Below are 21,983 nucleotides of genomic sequence, written 5' to 3'. Positions count from 1 at the left end.
TGGGAGAGGGGGTCCCCCATCACTATAACTCCATGTCCTGGGCCTGGAGGATGGGGGGTCCCTGGGAGAGGGGGTCCCCCATCACTATAACTCCATGTCCTGGGCCTGGAGGATGGGGGGTCCCTGGGAGAGGGGGTCCCCCATCACTATAACTCCATGTCCTGGGCCTGGAGGATGGGGGGTCCCTGGGAGAGGGGGTCCCCATCACTATAACTCCATGTCCTGGGCCTGGAGGATGGGGGGTCCCTGGGAGAGGGGGTCCCCCATCACTATAACTCCATGTCCTGGGCCTGGAGGATGGGGGGTCCCTGGGAGAGGGGGTCCCCCATCACTATAACTCCATGTCCTGGGCCTGGAGGATGGGGGGTCCCTGGGAGAGGGGGTCCCCCATCACTATAACTCCATGTCCTGGGCCTGGAGGATGGGGGGTCCCTGGGAGAGGGGGTCCCCCATCACTATAACTCCATGTCCTGGGCTTCGTCCTCTGAGAAGTCTGACATGGAGCTCTCTGACGAGGAGTCTCCTGCTCCCTCCTCCTGCTCCTTCAGAGCCTCCTCCGTTGCATATTTCTGGATGTACTCTGGAGGTGGGGGGGGGGAGAGAGAGAGAGAGAGAGAGAGAGAGAGAGAGAGAGAGAGAGAGAGAGAGAGAGGGGGAGAGAGAGAATCAAATCAATTCCATTTAACTTCGACTTTGGTAGTTCCTTAATGAGGTTGCAATGTTCCCTTCGCGGTTTGTGGCCGATCACCAAAGATTGCACGATGACTAAGCCCCCATGCTCCCCCCACGCCTTTGTATTTGATGTTATGCTCTAATAAATTCTTCAATCAATCAAAATGTGCCGAAACATCCCAAAGCTACTATCTAACTCGCAGAAACAGCGCGGGATCAGGAAACTGAGAAATGTCCTATCTAAAGTCCTTTGCACACAGGCGCGTTTATCCACACGGAAAAAACGGACAATTTCATTTTTTCAAAAGAAAGCAAAGATTCTCTATGACCTCATGCACACCGGCTCCGAATTTGGCATGCGGCAGGTGGCTGCGGCTGTGTGTTTTTTCCCGATCGAACCCAGTGAAAATGAAAAAAAAAAGAAAATCAATGACTAGCCGTCAGCCGCGCTGGGACACATAATAGGAAGCGAGCGTCTGTTACAGTACTTCTGACTTTCTGCTTGTACTCCCCCTGGTATGGTGGGTGGAGGGACATCTAACTATTCATTTACCGAAAGTCCGTCCGTCCGTCCGTCCGTCCTTCCGTCTGACCATCTGCATGCTGACATCACTGATACTACATAGTTTCGCGGCCATGGTAACCGTCTGTCTGCATGCTGACATCACGTCATACTCTGACGTCATAGTGTTGACATCACAGACTGGCCTGGACACATATGGGCATAAAGATCCGCCCAACGGGCACTGGACATATTCTTCTTTTGTGTATCATCGTCCTTAAAGGGCCACTTCACCTCTGGGACAACCCTATCTTATTTTATTGTTGTTTGGGTCATGTACTAGTGATGACGCATCACCATATATGGGCATAAAAGAGAGCCAGCCAGACAGACGGATACAACGGGTATTGTATTGCACAACTGGACATGGATGGTGACTGTTATGCCCAACGGGCACCGGTCTGAGTTCTCCTACATTACTTCTGAGACTCCTACATTCAGTCCCTCATGGCACACCCCCGGGCACAGGACTAGTACCTTTGATCTTCTGCTTGTACTCCTCTATTGGGTGGAGGTACATACCTTTGATCTTCTGCTTGTACTCCTCTATTGGGTGGAGGTACATACCTTTGATCTTCCGCTTGTACTCCTCTATTGGGTGGAGGTACATACCTTTGATCTTCTGCTTGTACTCCTCTATTGGGTGGAGGTACATACCTTTGATCTTCTGCTTGTAGTCCTCTGGTCGGTGGAGGTACATGGCGGCTGCGTCTCCGTTCAGGGGGTCGATGGGGTTGGGGTACGCAAGCAGCTGGGGCAGGAACGACTCGAAGATGTTGGTCAGATCTGTGGAGGGGGAACCAAACACAACACAACACAACGTCATGACCTGAATTAGCCTAAGGCAGGGGTCTTCAACGTTTTCAGGCCAAGGACCCCTTAGTTGAGAGAGAGATGAAGCAGGGACCCCCACAACCTGTTCATAGATTCACTATAGTTTCATTGTTTGACAGCACAATCATCAGTGTGTTTTGGATTCATGTCAATTTGTGTTTTCAGGTATTTAACCACTTGAACCGTCAATACTTAATACACTTGACCTTTCACTCTGTACTTAGTCTGCTCTTTTTACACTCTACACCAAAGCTCTTTGCCGAAAATAGCAGATCTACAAGCTCACAACGCCTCGGGGTGCGAGGCTGTTTTCACTACAGTTGTGCGACAGCCTTGTATGATGAAGCAGGGCTTTACTTTGCTAAGAAACGTACACATTTGAAAGTTGGAGATACAAGGTATCTTCCCGACAGTGACGATATTTACACCCCCGTATTATGTTGGTGTGCCCATGGATTCTTGGGACATGAAAAGTGTGCCCATGCAGAAAAAAGGTTGAGAAACACTCCTTTAATGTAATCCCCTGATGCAGGTCTGTCTGTTTGTCACCAGGGGTTTACTAAGTATTGACGGTTGAAGTGGTTAAATGTCTGACAAAACATTAACACAAATACTTTATTGACAGTTTGCAAATAGTACAGTGGTACGATTATACAATGGCGCTGAAAGGACAACACAAAAAGCCCAGTGGGCTTGGCTTCCATTGTGGTCCTGTGTGTTCAATTCATAGAGAAACAGTCCGTAGTACGATGGTGTCGATTGGCCAAAAAAGAGCGCGTGGACCTCATGCGATGGGGTATAAAGAATTAAGCTTAATACATGAATTAAAAAGGTTTCTTTCCAAGTGACTGGAGTGAACTGATATTCTCAGATTCCCAGCCAGTCATAACCTGACGGAGGAGAACTTTGTGTAACAGCCAGTCGCCCACCGATGTGGATAATTCAACCAAACGAGCAGCCCTGCAAGCATAAATCTGCATAATGAGCGCTGATTAAGTGCAGCAACCAAAGCCGTCATGATGGATTCACACAGATGTCAATCATGGAGGCAGGGGGAAGGGGGGGATGGGGACAGGTCAGAATGCATAGCAACGTAAAAGTGAAATCCTCACAAGCTACCAGGCTCTATGCCAGGGCACCCTAGGGTGCTGTGCCTGTCCAGAGGTGCTGCAGAATACTCTGATAACATTTGGCTATTTGGTTATTGTGAACATCAATGTCACTTCAGTTAAAGGACAAAGAAATTATGGGTGTTAACATGTTTTCATTTACTGTTTTCTAGCAATTTTTTGCGCATTTTAGAGATTTTGATTTCAGTGGAAACAGTAGACCCTCTATGTTAGTAGATGGATCCCTAGCATCCTTTAAAATTGCCCTGAAAAACCACTTACAGGCAGCAGCCGTTCGCAACTGGTAAAAAAACAAACCTAGCCCACCCCTACCCTCCCCTGCCCCTTCTTTGTATATACTTACTGTTTGTTTAGACTTACTGCTTTTCTTTCTTTTTTTTTCTTTTTTTTCATTTTATTTTATTTACATATCTACTGCATAGTACTGTGTTCTATTCGTCTGTCATTCAATGTTATATGAGATACTTAACCCTTAAGTTCTGTTCAGATTCACTACACCTTCGTTCTGTTCGGGTCATTTTGACCCGGGGGATATTTGGTTTAAAAAAAACAACACTAATATAAATTTTAACTTAACAAATCATCATGATACATTGACTTTGACTCAATACCAAACAATTCATATGATATATATGGTAAATGTTTGCATTTCTGCTTTGCTATATCACATTAAACACTGAACGAGCTAGGCGTTTTTACTGATTTAACTGGAAAATGTAAAATGTAAAAAAACGACTTTATTTAATACTGGGTAATATTGCTCATGCTTATAGGAAAAAATGAAAATCAGACAGGGGGGCTTCGGAAGGGGCGTGTTAGAAGGGGGGGGGGGCTGTGTGTCTGTGTTTTGGCACAATACTGTGTATTTCTGTGCATAATTATGTGCTTCCGGGTCAAAATGACCCGAACAGCACTTAAGGTTCAAAAAATATGAGGGGGGTGTAGCATGGGTGTAGTGCAAAAATATTTTTTTTACACGTTCATCTCAGAAGAATCTTTAAGGCCAGTGAGTTTCAGGTGGAAAAAATTTAAACTTCTACCTTTTTTTTTCAAATGAAAATGTAAAACGGGTCAAAATGACCCGAACAGAACTTAAGGGTTAAATGGTTTCCTGTGGAAATAAGCTTAGTCTGATGGATCTCCTTTTAGTAGACCTTGTACCAGTGAACTGTACCGTCATGAAACTGTACCTTTTCCTAGGCAAACTTCTAATAAAGTCTTCAATCAATCAATCAATCAATCAATCAGTAAAACACACCTGAGTTGCTCTGTACTTGATTCTTTATTTTTCCATCTTCCCCCAATAATCTCTTCAAAAATAAAAAATAGCAGATCTACAAGCTCACACGGCATCACACTGTGACGCGTTGTAAATATTGTAAGTCTTTTTTTTTTGGAGAACATCCCCCCCCAGAACAGGGATGTTGGCGTATACTGCTACTTTCAGTTCGTTCTAATGGAAACAGATATTCCTCTGTATCTTAGGGTGAAAGATTTGCATATTTATTTAATGTAATATGACCTGAAATGAATAATAAATACATACAGTTCTGTGTAACATACTGTGAAGACATTCCACCTCCTCTTCACTAAGACATGGAATACATGGAATACAAAACACTGATGCTGACCTTCAAAGCAGCCAAAGGTATGGCTCCTCCATACCTCCAAAAGCTGATCAACCCCTACACCCCCACTCGTTCACTTAGATCAGCCAACACAGGGATGCTGACCGAACCCTCGCTAAAAACTCCAGGGCAAAAATCCACTCGTCCGAGACAGTTTGCCCTCTTGGCTCCCAAGTTGTGGAATAAACTCCCTGTCGCACTTAGAACAACGGACTCACTCGCAACCTTTCGCCGTGGACTGAAGACTCACCTTTTCAGACTCCACCTAAACCCTTAGCACTACAGTAAAATCAATGACCATACATGAAGCTAGTTAACATTTGTTATTTTTTTAGGTTTCTTTAGAACTTGATTATATTGTGTTTTTCTCTAGATAGATATCCATTTACATTGTTATATTGCTGTTAATGTACTGACCTATTATCTTGTTTATTATTGTGATGTTGTATCTGCTTATTGTAAGTCGCTTTGGATTAAAAGCGTCTGCTAAATGCCTAAACTGTAAACTGTAAGACTATCTGTAATACGATGTCATCCACAGGGTGTCACTGTTGGCTCCATTAAAGTAGCATGAGAATAAAGATCCTTTGTGCTGCCAACGATTTGGAGATTTCATCCATAGAGGAAAACCAAATCCACATAATAATAATAATAATAATGATGCTTCATTGATTGGCGGTTGTCCTCGGTCGAGGGGCTCCACTCCTGACTTGTGTTCTTTAAAATCAAAGTCCACATTGATTCTACATACAACATACATACAACATACATAAACATACACGACAAACAGAGGCAGACAGATTAACCCCCTCAACGCTGGTACCGACTGCGTGTGTGTGTGTGTGTGTGCGCGCGCGCGTGCGTGCGTGCGTGTGTGTGTGTGTAATCATCTCTCTCTCTCTCTCTCTTAGCAGGGTAAAGGTCTCTCTCCCATGCTGGCTCACAGTATTAGCTCATTAGTGTTAATGGTGACGGAATACTAAGAGGATCAGGACCACTGTATACTGTATATACTGTACATGTGTGTCCACAGGACACTATGGCCCCCAGGGGCCCCACAGAGACCTAACAGGACACTATGGCCCCTAGGGGCCCCACAGGGACACAGAGGGACTACCAAGGGTCCCAATAACATAGGGGAATATTCAGTATTTCACCACTAGCAGGGGCCACAGACTAGTGACCTATGTGTCTATAGTTGACTAGGACGGGCCCCTGGGCCACACAGGGGCCTACAGTTGACTAGCAGATGGTTCCTTACAAACAGGCACACAGAAACAGCAGAATATTAACTGGCCCACTGTCATATGGCAAGTTTGATGAGTTTTGGAGGCTGTCCAATATGGCTGTGACGAGTTTGACGAACTTTGATCGCTGCTCTGTGGTTCCAATTTTATCTTATAAAAAGCACTTCTGGTCTGGTACCGGAAACGGATCCATTCCCGGATCCGGGACACAACCGGTTCTCAATGACCGCATCCGGGCTTCATTTGTTTACAGAGAAGACATGGAGACTCGTAGCCCCAGGACGGCTGCATGGATTTCCTTCAGTTTCTTTTTAAATGTATTTTGTAACAGCGAATGCCGTGCACACCCGTGATACACCATCCGCGGACAGGAGTGCACGATCTACAAGCACGAGCGCTGCGTGAAAGGTAAGAAAACAAAGATGATTTCTAATCGCGCAGTCAGTGAGTTAGACAAGGAAACAACAACTCACCATAAAGGGCCGTCCACGTCTGGTTGATTACGTCTAAACACACTGTCCCTGACCTGATGGTGGGGAGAGAGAGAGAGAGAGAGAGAGAGAGAGAGAGAGAGAGAGAGAGAGAGAGAGAGAGAGAGAGAGAGACACTGGACTTACTATTCCACAATCTATGAATGCTATATAGAGTCTGGAACTACAGCTCTTGAACGACGAGTAACAGAAGTAGTCACTGCTGCACTGAACTGTAGTCCCACTGGAAACATAACAGAAGCACACTAGCACAGACAGAGTCATTCGAGCGGCATATTCTTGTTATGAGTTTAAGAAAACATTTGAAAACATCATGGAAGTAACACCAACAAGAAAGATGAAATCATGCCCCAAACATATTGAAAGAAGACATAACGCTTCCAGTAGGACTACTGCACCAAGCGCCACATCCGCTTTATCGTGTACTCATGATCACAACTTCCGTTTCCCAGACTGACTCGTGGAGTCAACAGTCTGGGACTACAACGTGAGATTACACTGGACCTAGCAGATGGAACTGGGAATGATATAGTTGTGTTACAGTTAGGGATGGGACGATTTCACATCACGATTATTGTGACAAAAGAAATCGTGATAATCAAAATCCATTATCCTGGGGCGGAACATTTGCCAAAAAAATTACAGATCTACAAGCTCACAACGCGACACGTTGTGAGCTTGTAGATCGGCTATTTTTTTGCAGATATTTGATAGAGAGTGGAAAAAAAGACAAATTCTAGAGGGTTTTAAATGGTACCGGATATGCAGCTCGGCAAATAAGTAAGCAATTTACCCCGAGTGAGAGGACATTATGCTCTGATAATGTCCTGTGTTAGGGTGTTATCGGACGAGGCGAAGCCGAGTCCGATAACACCCTAACACAGGACATTATCAGAGCATAATGTCCGACCCCGAGTGGTAAATAGCTTTTCTACCACTTTTTCCCTTATACATGAAAGAAAACACATAGTTGTAACTTGCAAGGATCTTAAGTTACAATCATTATTGCCTATAAAACTTCCGCGAGACAGCAGATAGTTCCACCAACAACATCTTCTACTCACCAACAGATGGCGCCAACTCCATACTAATCCATGCGTCTAGCTTACAGCTAAGCTAACGTCAGTTAGAAGTACCGTTCCGGCCGTAAATAGAGGCTGTTCGCTTCCAGAAAGGCATAGGTTCAGAGAAAAGGGGCTTTAAAGTTGGCGGATTGCATTGGATCCAAATAAATCGGCGACTATAGCATGCACGTTAGTGAACATAGGACCGTTGCCACGGTCATTTGTTGGTTGGGGGAAAGGTGTTCCGACTACCTCCTGAAGTCCCCGGATGTACACTGAGGCTCATTGATCTCGGACAAGTCCTCACACAACTTTGCGGCAGTAGTTCTCTCATAACCTCCGGAATTTAGCCAATCAGAATCCAGTATTTGAACACGTGACTCGAAAAAGTGGTAGAAAAGTTGAATTGATCCCAGTGCATGACGGAGGACGATATAAAGATAAATTAAATCTCCAATCTGTTTTTTATCACGATACATGATAATATCGCTTATCATCCCATCCCTAGTTACAGTACACTGCAGAGAGAGTGGCTCTGTGTGTGTGTGGTCTGTGTTTCCCCTTTAGATTAAATGGTGCAATGCATTGTGGGATGTGAATGTGATCATAATAATCTTCTGTCCAGCTGTACTGCTGCAATGTGATGATTCTAAAGCCCTGCCCTCCACTTTACCATGCACACCCAGCTGTGTGGGTGTGAGTGTGCATGTGTGTCTGATGTCATTGTTGTTAACAATTTTGCTGCCAAAGGAATACCCCTTTGTTTCTCTGCCATGCCCGTAGAACCCGGAGATTTAATAAGCTTTAATTAAAAACATTTTTTTTATCGAAGCGGAACTAAAATAGGCCGGAACTAATGCTCCGTGATCGGTTTCTACACGGACACATTATTGAGCGGACCACTTATCATTGAGCCCGTGAACCGGAAGCTGATGGTCCGTCGTCTATTTTGGCCCGTTAGCTTTCTGTATAAACTCCGCGGCTTACAGATGGAGAACGGATTGATCAATTGAAAAAATTTCAACGGATTTGAGAAGCTGATGGAATACGCGAACACACGATGCATAGCAGTGTCCGATCACGCACGATGGGAACTGGATGAGCGCCCACGTTAACAGGTAGGAGAAGCCGGCAGTGAAAGACATAGAGAAATCTCCGGGCTCTACGGCCGTAAACTACGAATGAGTTAAACCTAACATTACAACATCTTAGAGTTGTGTGTGTGTGTGCTATTTACAGGGGTGACCTACGGAAATGTTTGAGTACCGCCGATCAGTCACATTGACATGATCAAAACATTGACATGACTGCAAACTGGACAAATGTCAACCTTCTGACCTGTTATGATTTGGGATGCTATGACATCTTTTTTTATACAATATTCAAATCTTTCTAGATGTCTCTGTATGTATTTAAATGCACAGACATCAGATGACTGATAGTTAACTTACGCTTCATCGATGTTGGGATGGAAAATCTTATTCATGAATCCTGCAAAAGAATGAGAAAAATTACAGAGATCATTACAGACTGTAGTGAAACTAACAGACCAACACATGGCTTTAAAACCAAGTTCAAAAGCTGTTCTCATCTCCTACTTATTGATGGTGATTAGTAGGGGTGTAACGATACATTTTAACAACATACAAGGTAATACAAGGTAGGTATACTTAGTTTCCATACAATCAATTATTTGCACTGCAAAACAATTCAATACCGATTATCTGCATTGTAAAACGATACGGATACGATATAGTAGATCATTGCAAATTCAGTTACTAGGGATGGGACGATATGAAAATGTCATATCACGATTATTGTGATAAAATAAATCGTGATTTATGATATTATTGCGATAATCCATTATCCTGGGGCGGAACATTTGCCAAAAAAATAGCAGATCTACAAGCTCACAACGCGTCGCTTTGATAGAGTGAAAAAAAAGAGACTGCATAAAGTATGTATATTATAAGTACCTTTTACCAATTCTAGAGGGTTTTAGTGGTACCGGATATGAAGCTCGGCAAATAAAAGGTGAATTGATCCCAGTGCATGACGGAGGACGAAATCACGATAAATTAAATCTCCACGATACGATTATCGTGTGTGTTTTTTATCACAATAAACGCGTATAATATTGCGTATCGTCCCATACTGTACCTATCAGTTACTATATTGCGATTCAGTTAGCATATCGTTGCACCCCTAGCGATTAGTTCTCATTTTTCCTACCTATTGATGGTGATTTGAAAGGATATTTGTCTGGGAGGTCTACTCGCACCTTCCACACGCCGCCCTCATACGGCGCTGAGAGAGAGAGAGAGAGAGAGACAGACAGACAGGGTGAAGTACAACAATGTGCAAACACAACGACAAGATGTGTGCGCTGCTGTGCTAGCAGAAGGATATCAAATGTAACACAACCACCTTAAAGAATACTGATCATTGTGTCTATACAGTATATTCCATGTCCTGCACTGTCTGCATCGAGTAATCTCCAGAATCCATACATGAGAACTGTTTCACCGCTTTCAATTGTACATATTTTGTCTTATATTGATTGATCGTATTGTACTTGTGAACACTTCTGCTTTGGCAATGTAAACACATGTTTTCTCATGCCAATAAAGCCCTTTGAATTGAATTGAATTGAATTGAATTGAATTGAATTGAATTGACAGAGAGTCAGATAGTCTGGGCATTTCGGGCAGTATGTTGATGGAATCGTGCACTTTATGAAAGAAGCATGAAATTTGGCACACAGTTAGAACATGTCATATGGAACATTTTTGGCTATAGGGACATAGCCAATGCAAGCATTTGTTTTGCACGAAAAACATTCCTTGGGCTAAAAATGGCCCCCACAAAACCATGGTTTAGTGATGAGTCGTCACTTTTCACAGTTTTGTGGGTGCCGTGTTTCGGAAAGGAATGTTTTTTCGTGCAAAACAAATGCTTGCATTGGATTCAGAATCATGAATTGAAAACCCCCTAGTTTGACCCCTCACATGCTACTTAAAGCATATTTATGTTTTGTATTATTTTACTGTAAAGTCTATGAGAGCCCAACTTTGATTGGCTCCCACAAGTTTCCCAAGAAAAATCTGTGATGTCCCTATAGCCAAAAATGTTCCATATGGCAAGTTCTAACTGTGTGCCAAATGACATGCTTCTATCATAAAGTGCACGATTTGTATCAGAGAGAGAGAGACTGCATGGGATCCAACACCACTCTGATTCCATGCAATAAAATGTATTTTTCAGCCCAGGGCAAATCATTCCATTTGTGTCATACAGTATAGTGATATATCAAATAAGAAAAGAATGTCAGTCAGTGTGTGTGTGTGTGTGTGTGTGTGTGTGTGTGTGTGTGTGTGTGTGTGTGTGTGTGTGTGTGCGCGCGCGCGTGTGTGCACCAATGTGTTTGTTGCTCATCCCAAAATAGCAGTGTGTAACTGGAGCCTGGTGTGGAACTGAACACACACTGACACTGGCTGAGGACAGCACATACATGCACGCACGCACGCACAAATCTGCTATTTTTGAAAAAAATAGTGAGAATGTATGCAAGTCTTCGAATATTTTGTCCCGATGCTATAAATATCTTCTAAATCAGTGGTTCTCAAACCTTTCTCACGTCAAGGACCTAAAAAATTACATTTATTTGGCCACGGACCCCCCCATCTCAAAATATGTTGTTCCAGGGACCCCCTAGAAGCAAATATTTGAGTTACAAATGTTCGCTTTTAAAAAGATATATTCAAAGATTTGTCAAAAATAGCAGATCTACAAGCTCACAGCGCGGCACTCGGTGCCGCGCTGTGAGCTTGTATATCTGCTATTTTATAATGGCTAAAAAATAAAATAAAGGTTAAAGTGGAACCAGCTAGGTCTCAATGAGTCACATCATTCTGTGTTAAACAGATCAAATCACTTACTTCCTTGTGGGCCGAAGAACTTGACTACAAACTCGTTGAGTCCACTGAGGATGGTGACTTCATGCTTGCTCTCAATGCTGAGGCCACATGTTAAGGACAATATGGATGCTTGGATTCATGTACACCTACACACACCAATACACACACTAATACACGCACGCACGCACGCACACGCACACAGACAGACAGACAGACAAAAGAGATATGTAGCATTATTACCCGGCTTGTTAGAAAGCTTGATTCTGATTGGTCGAGCGCTGAAATCAGAGGTCTGCTATCACCCGATAACAGACCGCTCCGCTCTATAACAGACCGCTGCCTAATCAAAGACTCAGAGCACCTGCTGCAGTCAAGTTGCACTGCGTGAACCTTGTGCTGTAGCCAACATGTCAGCCATGTAAACAAACACACAGCGACATTTACAACTAAACGTTGATCTCAAGAATGTTTTTAAAAATATTTTAAGCGAGAAATAGAGGACGTAGTATCAGAAAATGGATTCTATCTAATCAGCACTTCCTTGTTTTCCAAGGCGACCGTGTCGCGCTGGGAGGACGCCCAGCGCAACACTTGTGGAACACTTCCAGCCGTCTGTAAACAAGGAAATACTTTGTTTTGTTTTTAGTTTTGAGTCAAATTATTACTTTTATTTAGTAGCCGGGTAATAAGCGGGATAATGAATGGCTCCTTGGTGAATGACGACAGATAACTTCCCTTCGGACTGATAACTGATATATATCAGTCCATCGGTCAGTTATCTGTCGTCATTCACCGCGGAGCCATTCATTATCCCTTACCTAACACGCTGAATAAAGCGTTATTCTTTTTGTCATTCCAGTATTACACACAACATAAAAAAGACAAAAGACAGACCCGAAAAGAAAGACAAGAAAGAAAAGAAAACCAAAAGACAAACAAAACAAAAGGCAGTGGAGAGAAGCTAATCGGACAACACGCCGTCCATTCTTAGTGATTATGTGAATTGCAATGCATACGTTTAACGCAACAAAACCTTAATATACAGAAAGAAATAGTCCCACACTAAATGGAACTTGCCTTTACCATTGTTCTTCCTGGCAGCCAATCATATATTCGTACGAAGCAGCCTCATAAGTTGAGTCCAGTTATTTTTTTTTTATTATTGCGTCTATTTCAACTACAGCTGTCACGTTTATGACATTTTACATGACGATTAATTGTCACTCAAATAATTGCGATTAACGATTTAATTGTGTTTTTGTCGTTGACAATTACATTTCTGTTTGGCTTTTAGGCTTTGAAGTTACACATGGCAGATTTGACACATAACCTAAATATACAAAAAAATTACTGACATATTTGACAACGTTCTACTTAAAAAGGAACATTGATAGTGGAAATAGCCGATCTACAAGCTCACACCGATGCGACGCATTGTGAGCTTGTAGATCTGCTATTTCCACTATTTCTGAAAATGTTTGTAAATGTGTGAACATTTTTCAACAATCATGATTATGACGATTATGTCAAATAATTGCGATTAGACGATTATGTAATAATTGTGACAGCCCTAATTTCAACAAATGCTGCGAGACATGTGAGAGATGAATGAACATTTTATGAATTTGAAGAACTCATTCATCGCCCCAAACCGAGAATCCAGAGAAATAGCTGTTGGTCCAGATTGCCCCGGCCTGAGAAGCCTGAGAATTTAATTTGATTGATTTAAAAGATAGTGCTTCTGGTTTGGGACCGGAAACGGAAACCTGTTTCTCTGTGACCACGGCTCCTAGCTCATCAACACTAGCATGGATTAGGCCATGGCTACACGGAGCTGGATATTTCATATATCCCGGTTTTTCAGATATCCACATAGAAAAATATCTAGGTCCACACGACAAAGATATCTAGGTCTAACAAGCACACAGACAGTAAAGTCTTCAGAGATATCCGGGTTCCCTGTCTACACGGATCCAGTGAATCGGATAATCGTGTGGCTGCAAGCCCCAACAGCACAAAAAAATGTCTAGCTTCAGAAATATCCAGCTCTGTGTAGCCATGGCAGATGATGGGATCTTTTGTGACCGCAAACGGACAATATCGTGCACGACGGACAGTGGACACGCTCACGTTAAAAGGTGTCCAAAAAAAAGTCACTGTTTTTTTTTTTAATGAAAGCAGTCAATAAGTTAAACGATGGAGGCCTGTTACGAGGAGCCTGTTCTTTCACACATCATCCACGCTCAACTCTCAACTTCTCTCCCTCACACATTGGAGAGCAAAAAGCCAGCATTCTGTCCAGACCAGAGATCATTCAGCTGACCAGGAGAGCCATGCCATCAGCCCATCTGATCCTCCAACATATCCTTTGAAAACTCTATGCACACACGCACGCACGGCTAACGTGCACGCACGCACGCACACACACACACACACACACACAGGAGAAGACAGAGTGTGACTTGGTGATAAGAGGGTGATGTTCCAGACAAGGAGCCACACTGCTGTCTGCTCACAACAACCACATGCATTCTCTACTCTAGTGCTCACATTTGGGCCTCATTATTCAGAACCACCTGAAGAACACAAAGACATGTCAGCTATAATCTACCAGTAAGACTCCCTAATCGGGAGATAAGCGACCGTCAGGTCGCAGCGTGATTTTAGGCCAAAATGTGTAGGAGCAGTGTCCAAAAATGTGTTTGAAAAAATCGGCCTGAAGGTGGCGCTATATGGGACAGATCCATGTTGATGACATGAGTGTAGACATACTGTGTAGCGATTTGCGTGATTTTAGGGCTAAAATTGTAGGAGCAGTGTCCAAAAATGTGTTTTGCAAGAATCGGCCTCATGGTGGCGCTAGGGAGAATTGATTGAAGGAGTGTGTGTGCAAAATTTGGCATGGATCGGGGCAACGGTTGCGGAGATATGAGCAGGGCAAAAGTATGACGTGTGACGTGTGACTGACGGACGGACGGACGGACGGACGGACAGACAGCCGGTGGAGGTTTTGATAGTTAGTGCGACCTGACGGTCGCAATAACTTCAGCAATTAGTCAATTGATCAACAGCTGCTCACCAGTAATCAGGAGATAAGCAACCGTCAGGTCACATACACAAACTTTAGAAGGCAATCGTAGCCAATCAGGAGGGAATATGGGAAATGGGTCAGATCCATGTTGAAGACATGACTGTAGAGATACTATGTACCGCTTTGTGTGATTTTAGGGCAAAATCTGTAGGAGCAGTGTCCAAAAATGTGTTTTGCAAGAATCTGCCACATTGTGGCGCTAGAAGAGGGCCATGTGAGAAATGATGGGGTTGTGGTTTGGCAGCCAAGGAGTGTGTGTGCAAAGTTTGGCATGGATCGGGGCAACGGTGGCGGAGGTATGAGTAGGGGAAAAGTGTGACGTGTGACGTGTGACAGACAGCCGGTGGAGGTTTTGATAGTAACTGCGACCTGACAGTCGCAATAAGATATGATGATTTCGGTACGATCGTTGTGCGACTGCTCATCACTGGAGGTAACAATGACAGTCAAGCCCCCCTGACTTTCTTAAAGGGATCCCTAGCTAATACGACACATATGCCTTAATAGTATACATGATAATTGTCCTCTATAACTACAATGTAAAATTAAAAACACCTACATTATTTTATTTCTTCTAGAAATAGCTAATCTTTCACTCAATAGGGGAAATGCCTGTCGCAAGGTGATGATGTCATAAATGTCATGTGTTATATCCCTATGGAATTTATGGCATGCATGTGCAAATAAAAACAAACATAATACTTCTTATGGTTAATATGAGCATCAAAAATCAATATTTCAAATGTTTTAACCCATTTAGGCCTGAACACATTATTACTAAGGGTGTCGGAAAAAATCGATATGAATCGATTATCGGTTTCAACACTAGCGATACGGCCGCATCGATGCGCGTTTACCCGGATCGGTCCAAATCGCGGCCGTATCGGTCGATGTATCGGTCCTAAAGTAATTAATCGGATTAATCGGATTTTAGCATTAAATAATTAACCTGCTGTGAAATTCTGAACTTACTTACTCATCGTTTACTGTTACAAATCATTACTTCAAAAGTGAGCGCTCTGCTAGCACAGTCAGTGCTGCAGTGCAACGGAAAGAAAAAAAATCGAACCTCTGTTCGAAGTGGAGCTGTGTGTGTGTGTGTGTGTGTGTGTGTGTGTGTGTGTGTGTGTGTGTGTGTGTGTGTGTGTGTGTGTGTGTGTGTGTGTGTGTGTGTGTGTGTGTGCAACAGCGCCCCTCCCTTAACATGTGTGGCCAGAAAAGGTTACTGCAGGCTACATACCCGGAGACAGACAGACAAACAGACAAACAGACAGACAGACAGACAGACCCACACACACGGCCACGTATAGGGAGCTCCACACAGCTCCAAAAAGAAAAAGCTGCAGTCACTGTCCTGCGGGAAGCCGCAGATCTACAAGCCCACAGGGTGTTGCATGTGGATGGGTTGTAAACTTATAGATCTGCTACTTCCGACGCAGAACACTGGTGCGTGTATGACGCTCGCATGTGCGACACACAGCGACTTGTAAACAAACTAACAACGTGGTTCCATCACTATGGATTATTCCAGTGGAGAAACGCAAGTTTGGATTTTATAAGCATGCGACAGTAATGGATTGGATAACACTTTTCCCAGTAGAACCATCAGAAGTCCCCGCGCTTGTCGACAGCAAAGGTAATAATCACAGCATCAGCTTTTATTCCAAAGGGCTACTGTAGAGTATTGGTTTTCAAAGTGGGGTCCTGGGACCCCCAAGGGTCCTTGAGGGAGTTCTAGGGGGTCCTCGGCGAAATGATAGGAACCAAATGGACCCTTGGGTATGTGTAACTCATGGGAGTGTACAAATGGAACCAAATGGACCCTAATGAACCCTTGGGTATGTGTAACTCAGGGGAGTGTACAAATGGAACCAAATGGACCCTAATGGGTCCATTTGGTTCCATTTAAACTTAAGACAAGAGCCTGATCCTTGTCAAACTGGGGGTCCTTGACATTGTTTTTTTTTAGAACTACTGCAGTAGAGCCATAAGATAACAAGTAGACATGATGTGTGCCAGACTTCAAATGTTGCACTTACTTTATACTGCTGTTGTTACTGTTGTAAAGTGGATCTCTTTGAAATGATCTTATTGACTGAATAACAGCAGGCTCTTTTACTAGTTTTATTTGGTGATCTGATCTGTGGCATTGCTGAGGATTGATCTGATCTGTGGCATTGGTGAGGATGTATTTCAGTTTTTCAGTGTTATTATAGCAGCTTTGCAAAGTACAATTATTGCACTGTACTGAAGCCTGAAGGGCCAGGCCTTTTGTGTGTTTGTTTTATATTTCTCCACCTGACCAACTGTAACTGCTAAAGTGAAGTTCTTAGAAATGGGTGTGTGAGACAGATTTTCAAACCATGTCAGTAGGCTTTGTAGTTTACATTAATTATTTTTTGTATCTACATGTCTGTGTCTATTTTATGATTTGTCATCCATCTTTCTTTACAATTTTCTGTTATTCCATGGTCTTTTATGAGATATCCATTATTTGAAGGTCAGCAATGCTACTTTATAGATTATAGCTTCTTAATTGAATGGAAAATTAATGTTTCATTAAACGTATGTATCAGATCACACCGTATCGCATCGAATCGAATCGTATCGAATCGCATAAAATCCACAAAATCGAAATCGTATCGAAATTGCACCGTATCGAATCGTATCGAATCGTTCTGTATGTAAGCCGTATCGTTTCCGAATCGAATCGTTAGCCCATGTATCGGATACGTATCGAATCGCCTTGTAGGGGATGGATACACACCCCTAATTATTACACAATATTTTATGCTTTAAATATTTAAAAAATCAAACCTCGTTCGAAGTGGAGCGGTGAATTTAAGCAGTTCCAGGTCTATGTTTTAGATTCTATGTGTTCTAGATATCTGAATTCTGTGTCTTAGATCTATATAACGCAGTATGTTGCAGTATCCCATCAGCCTCCATGCATCCGGGCGGAGGGGAACTCAATTCGATAGGTACCGAAATGTTGTGTAACTGCTGTGCGCACGCGTGTGTGTGTGTGTGTGTGTGTGTGTGTGTGTGTGTGTGTGTGTTTGTTTGTGTGTGTGTGTGTATGTGTGTGTGGGTGGTAAAATCGCGCATGTGCAGATCCTCTTCAAACTTGACTGGACAGACTCGTACTAGTGAGGACAGACACACTCGTACTAGTGAGGACAGACACACTCGTACTAGTGAGGACAGACACACTCGTACTAGTGAGGACAGACACACTCGTACTAGTGAGGACAGACACACATTACTGCCTATAGCGGAGCTGCTGTGTTACACACACCGCTCCAAAAAATAGCAGATATACAAGCTCACAGCACGGCACCGAGTGCCGCGCTGCGAGCTTGTACATCTGCTATTTTTTTAAAATCTTGAACATTTGTGCAAATCTTTGAATATTTTGACCCAATTCTATAAGTGTCTTCTAAATCCTTCTAAGGTTTTCTTTTTTTTTAACTATGTTTCTGTCAGTGGTTCTCAAAATGTTTCATGCTAAGGACCCCCAAAACTACATGTATTTGGCCACGGACCCCCATCTCAAAATATGTTGTTCCAGGGACCCCCCCCCCCCCCCCCCATCTCAAAATATTGTATCAGGGACCCCCCAGAAGCAAATGTTTGAGTTACAAATGTTCGCTTTCAAAAAGATATATTCAAAGACTTGCAAAAAAAGAAAAAGAAAAAAGAAAGAAATATATATATATATATATATATATATATATATACACGTATATATCACGGTTTAAAAAAAATAGCAGATCTACAAGCTTGCAGCGCAGCACTCGGTGCGCGCTGTGAGCTTGTATATCTGCTATTTTTCACCGGTTAAAGCATTCAATAATTCTAGGCCTATTAAGGCATATTTGTCGTATTAGCCAGGGATCCTTTTAACCACTGAGTTTATCCGTGGAATGTGGATGATGAGCTAAAGTCACACGTCCACACGTCAGGCAGTCCATCTGTAGCTGCACTGCGTTAGAGGGAGGAATATCACACATGACTCACGCAACACATTCTGCTACAGCCTGCACGAATCTGGTGACTCTTTGCTTTGTGTCAAATGATTCAAAAGAGATTCACCTGAAACAACCTACACGCTACAGGCTGAGCCCTGGAGGATTTGCATTCTCCTCTGACCTTCCGCTATTATATGGCAAGATAGATAGATACCTTTATTATCCCAAGGGGGAAATCAGTCACCCGGAGGCAGCACAGCAGTATAAGTGTATAAGTGTATATAAGTGTAACAGCCATACTTAAAAACCCCAATAGCAATACTTAAAGGAGGACTTCACCACTTTTCAACCTATCTTCATATAATAGGTCCTCACTAATGTTCATAATAAAATAGCAAAACATTTTTCTACTCGGTCCAAGTCTCCTAGGAGAGCTGTGGGAGTGTTCAGAAATCCATAGTCTTGTGACATCATCATTTTCCAAAAAATAAAAAATAAATAAGAATATTACGATTTTTATTATCGCGAGAACAATGGCTTCCACTTTAACATTGTAACTTTTCAGGAGTAGAAAGCCTGCATTTTCTATTAGCTTGGATTCCCAATCGATGATGTCACAAGACGATGGGTTTCTGACCTGCCCACAACGCTCCTGAGAAAAAAAAAGAAAATCAAACCTTGGTTCGAAGTGGAGCGGTGAATCTGAGCAGCTATACCCTGTGTGTGTTGCTAAATGCCTAAACTGTAAACTGTAAACTGTGCCTGTGAGTGAGTGGTGAGTGTGCCTGGCCTGCACAAAACAGCGCCCCTCCTTTAACTAGTGTGTTGTGTGTGGCCACTCAAGGTATTGCCAGGCTACGGACACGGCCAGCCAGCCAGCCAGCCACCCAGCCACCCAGCCACCCACCCACGGACATACCTGTCTATTGGGAGCGCTTTCACCGCTCCAAAAAAAGAGAGAGAGGAAAAAAAAGCACTTTTTTAGTAAGGACCAATTATATGAAGATTGGTTGAAAAGCGAAGTCCTCCTTTAAGCACAACTTATCAATACAGTGCCAAAAGTCAATGCTAGTCAGTGCTACAAGTCTCTCACCACCATGTCAAACACAAGCAACATACTCAATACTACCAACACAACCTAATAGAATAAAACTAAATTAAAATGTATTTAAAAGACAAAACACTATAAGCCACAGTATCAGCTGACAGAGTGTGTGTGTGTGTGTGTGTGTGCGTGCGTGCGCGTGCGTGTGTCATTAGCAGCAGCCATGACCCGCAAGGGGTTAAATCAAACTGGAGGTTATTTTAAGCCCTGGCAGGACCCGCAAAGACCCCTCCCCCCTCCACACACACACACACACACACACACACACACACACACACACACACACACACACACACACACACACACACACACACACACACACACACACACACACACACACACACACACACACACACACACACACACACACACACACACAACGCTTGGCTCAGGAAATGTGTCCCACTCACACAGAGAGAGGAACTACAGTGTTCTGGGTTCTCGTTTCAGTCAGGACATTTTGAGGCCAACACAAGACAACTCTTAGTACTAAAGACCGGTGCTTTATCTAACTAGAAACGTGGTATGAAAAATGCTGTGCACGCACGCACGCACGCACGAGTTCCACTATTCTTTGGTGATTAAAGGTAAATGGTGCTTTTACAGTATATATATATATATATAGCGCTTTGCATCCAAAGCGTTGTACATTAGATGCATTAGTGCATTACATTCCCCCATTCACACACACATTCCCAGATATGCCCTTGATATTGATGACATCGGGAGAGGGATCTCCATATATGGGCATAAAACGGACAAGGACGTAATTAATTTGCAAGTGTGATCTGGGAATGCCCATACTGTATGGGCATGTTCTGGCATCACATTGTCGACTATATATGGGCATAAGATATATGGGCATGAAAGGGACATGAAGCCAGAGCGTGATGTCAGAGCTGCAAACCCATTCTGTTAAGAGTGGTTCCCCTGGCATCACAGTGACATCAGAGCATGATGTCAGAGTGATGTCACAGTGACAAGGGAACCAATAGACTGTAAAAATATGTACTTACTGACGGACTGACTGACAGACACAGGCGGAGACAAGATGCGACATTTCTCATGATATACTGCGACAATAACGGTGGTGGTTATTGGTTACAACGAACGGGCATGGTCCTTAAGATGTTAGGACAACAACAATGGCCTTCACCGGCACTTCACCTCCGTGCTGCGGCACACGCACGCACGCATGCATGCACACGCATGCACACACACACACACACACACACACACACACACACACACACACACACACACACACACACACACACACACACACACACACACACACACACACACACACACACACACACACACACACACACACACACACACACACACACACACACACACGTGTGCTGTTTACATACTGCAGCCCACTCATACTCTTGTCCTTCATATAAGGACACCCGTATAGAGTCTATAGGGACATGGCTGGTGTGTGTGTGTGTGTGTGTGTGTGTGTGTGTGTGTGTGTGTGTGTGTGTGTGTGTGTGAGTGAGTGAGTGCGTGTGTGCACATACGTGCGCGTGCGTGCGGAATCAGCAGTGGTCAAGCAGCAGGACAACACACTGGCATGAGGATGACCTTAACAGAATAGAATAGACTTTATTGCCATATGCACAAGTATGGCTGTCATCATTATGACTTACGTGACGATTAATTGTCACTCAAACAATTGCAATTAACGATTTAATTATGTTTTTGTTGTTGACAATTACATTTCTGTTTGGCTTTTAGGCTTTGAAGTTGCACATGACAGATATGACACATAACCTAAATATACAAAGAAATGACTGACATATAACAACTTATTGCACACGCACGTCGCACACACATAATAATTGTGACTGGCCACAGATAGGCCAGTTACAATTATTACATAATCGTCTAATCGCAATTATTATTCTGTCATAATCTTCATAATCTTTCCATGTTGAAAAGTAGTGATGCGACGGGTTATGAGCTTGTAGATCGTCTATTTCCACAATCAATAATGCTTTTTATTTAAAAAGTATATAAAGTTGTCATATATTTCAGTCATTTCTTTGTATATTTAGGTTATGTGTCATATCTGCCATGTGCAACTTCAGAGCCTACAAGCCAAACAGAAATGTAATTGTCAACAACAAAAACAGAATTAAATCGTTAATCGCAATTATTTGAGTGACAATTAATTGTCATATAAAATGTTATAATTGTGACAGCATATCCACAGACACATCTACGCACAACTAGTCAACTACTTTGTGTTGGTAGTGGACA

The 21,983-nt window shown here is 43.0% G+C and overlaps 1 protein-coding gene across 1 annotated transcript in view; it reads right to left on the bottom strand.

Annotated features, from left to right (window-relative positions):
• Window positions 1-352: 352 nt before the first annotated feature.
• Window positions 353-21,983, bottom strand: part of ube2h (ubiquitin-conjugating enzyme E2H) — a 46,850-nt gene continuing 25,219 nt past the window's right edge. The window contains exons 2-7 of the mRNA XM_080754581.1: window positions 11,567-11,643; window positions 9,861-9,935; window positions 9,080-9,119; window positions 6,547-6,599; window positions 1,892-2,020; window positions 353-580 (exon numbers count right to left, since the gene is read on the bottom strand). Of these exons, the coding sequence (XP_080610707.1) occupies window positions 456-580; window positions 1,892-2,020; window positions 6,547-6,599; window positions 9,080-9,119; window positions 9,861-9,935; window positions 11,567-11,643 (499 nt within the window). The 3' untranslated portion in view covers window positions 353-455. The remainder of the gene's footprint in view (window positions 581-1,891; window positions 2,021-6,546; window positions 6,600-9,079; window positions 9,120-9,860; window positions 9,936-11,566; window positions 11,644-21,983) is intronic.

Source organism: Nannobrachium achirus, assembly GCF_963921795.1.
Source record: "Nannobrachium achirus genome assembly, chromosome: 23".
NCBI lineage: Eukaryota > Metazoa > Chordata > Actinopteri > Myctophiformes > Myctophidae > Nannobrachium > Nannobrachium achirus.
Note: the sequence above shows the minus strand (reverse complement) of the source record. Positions and strands in the feature narration are given on the sequence as shown.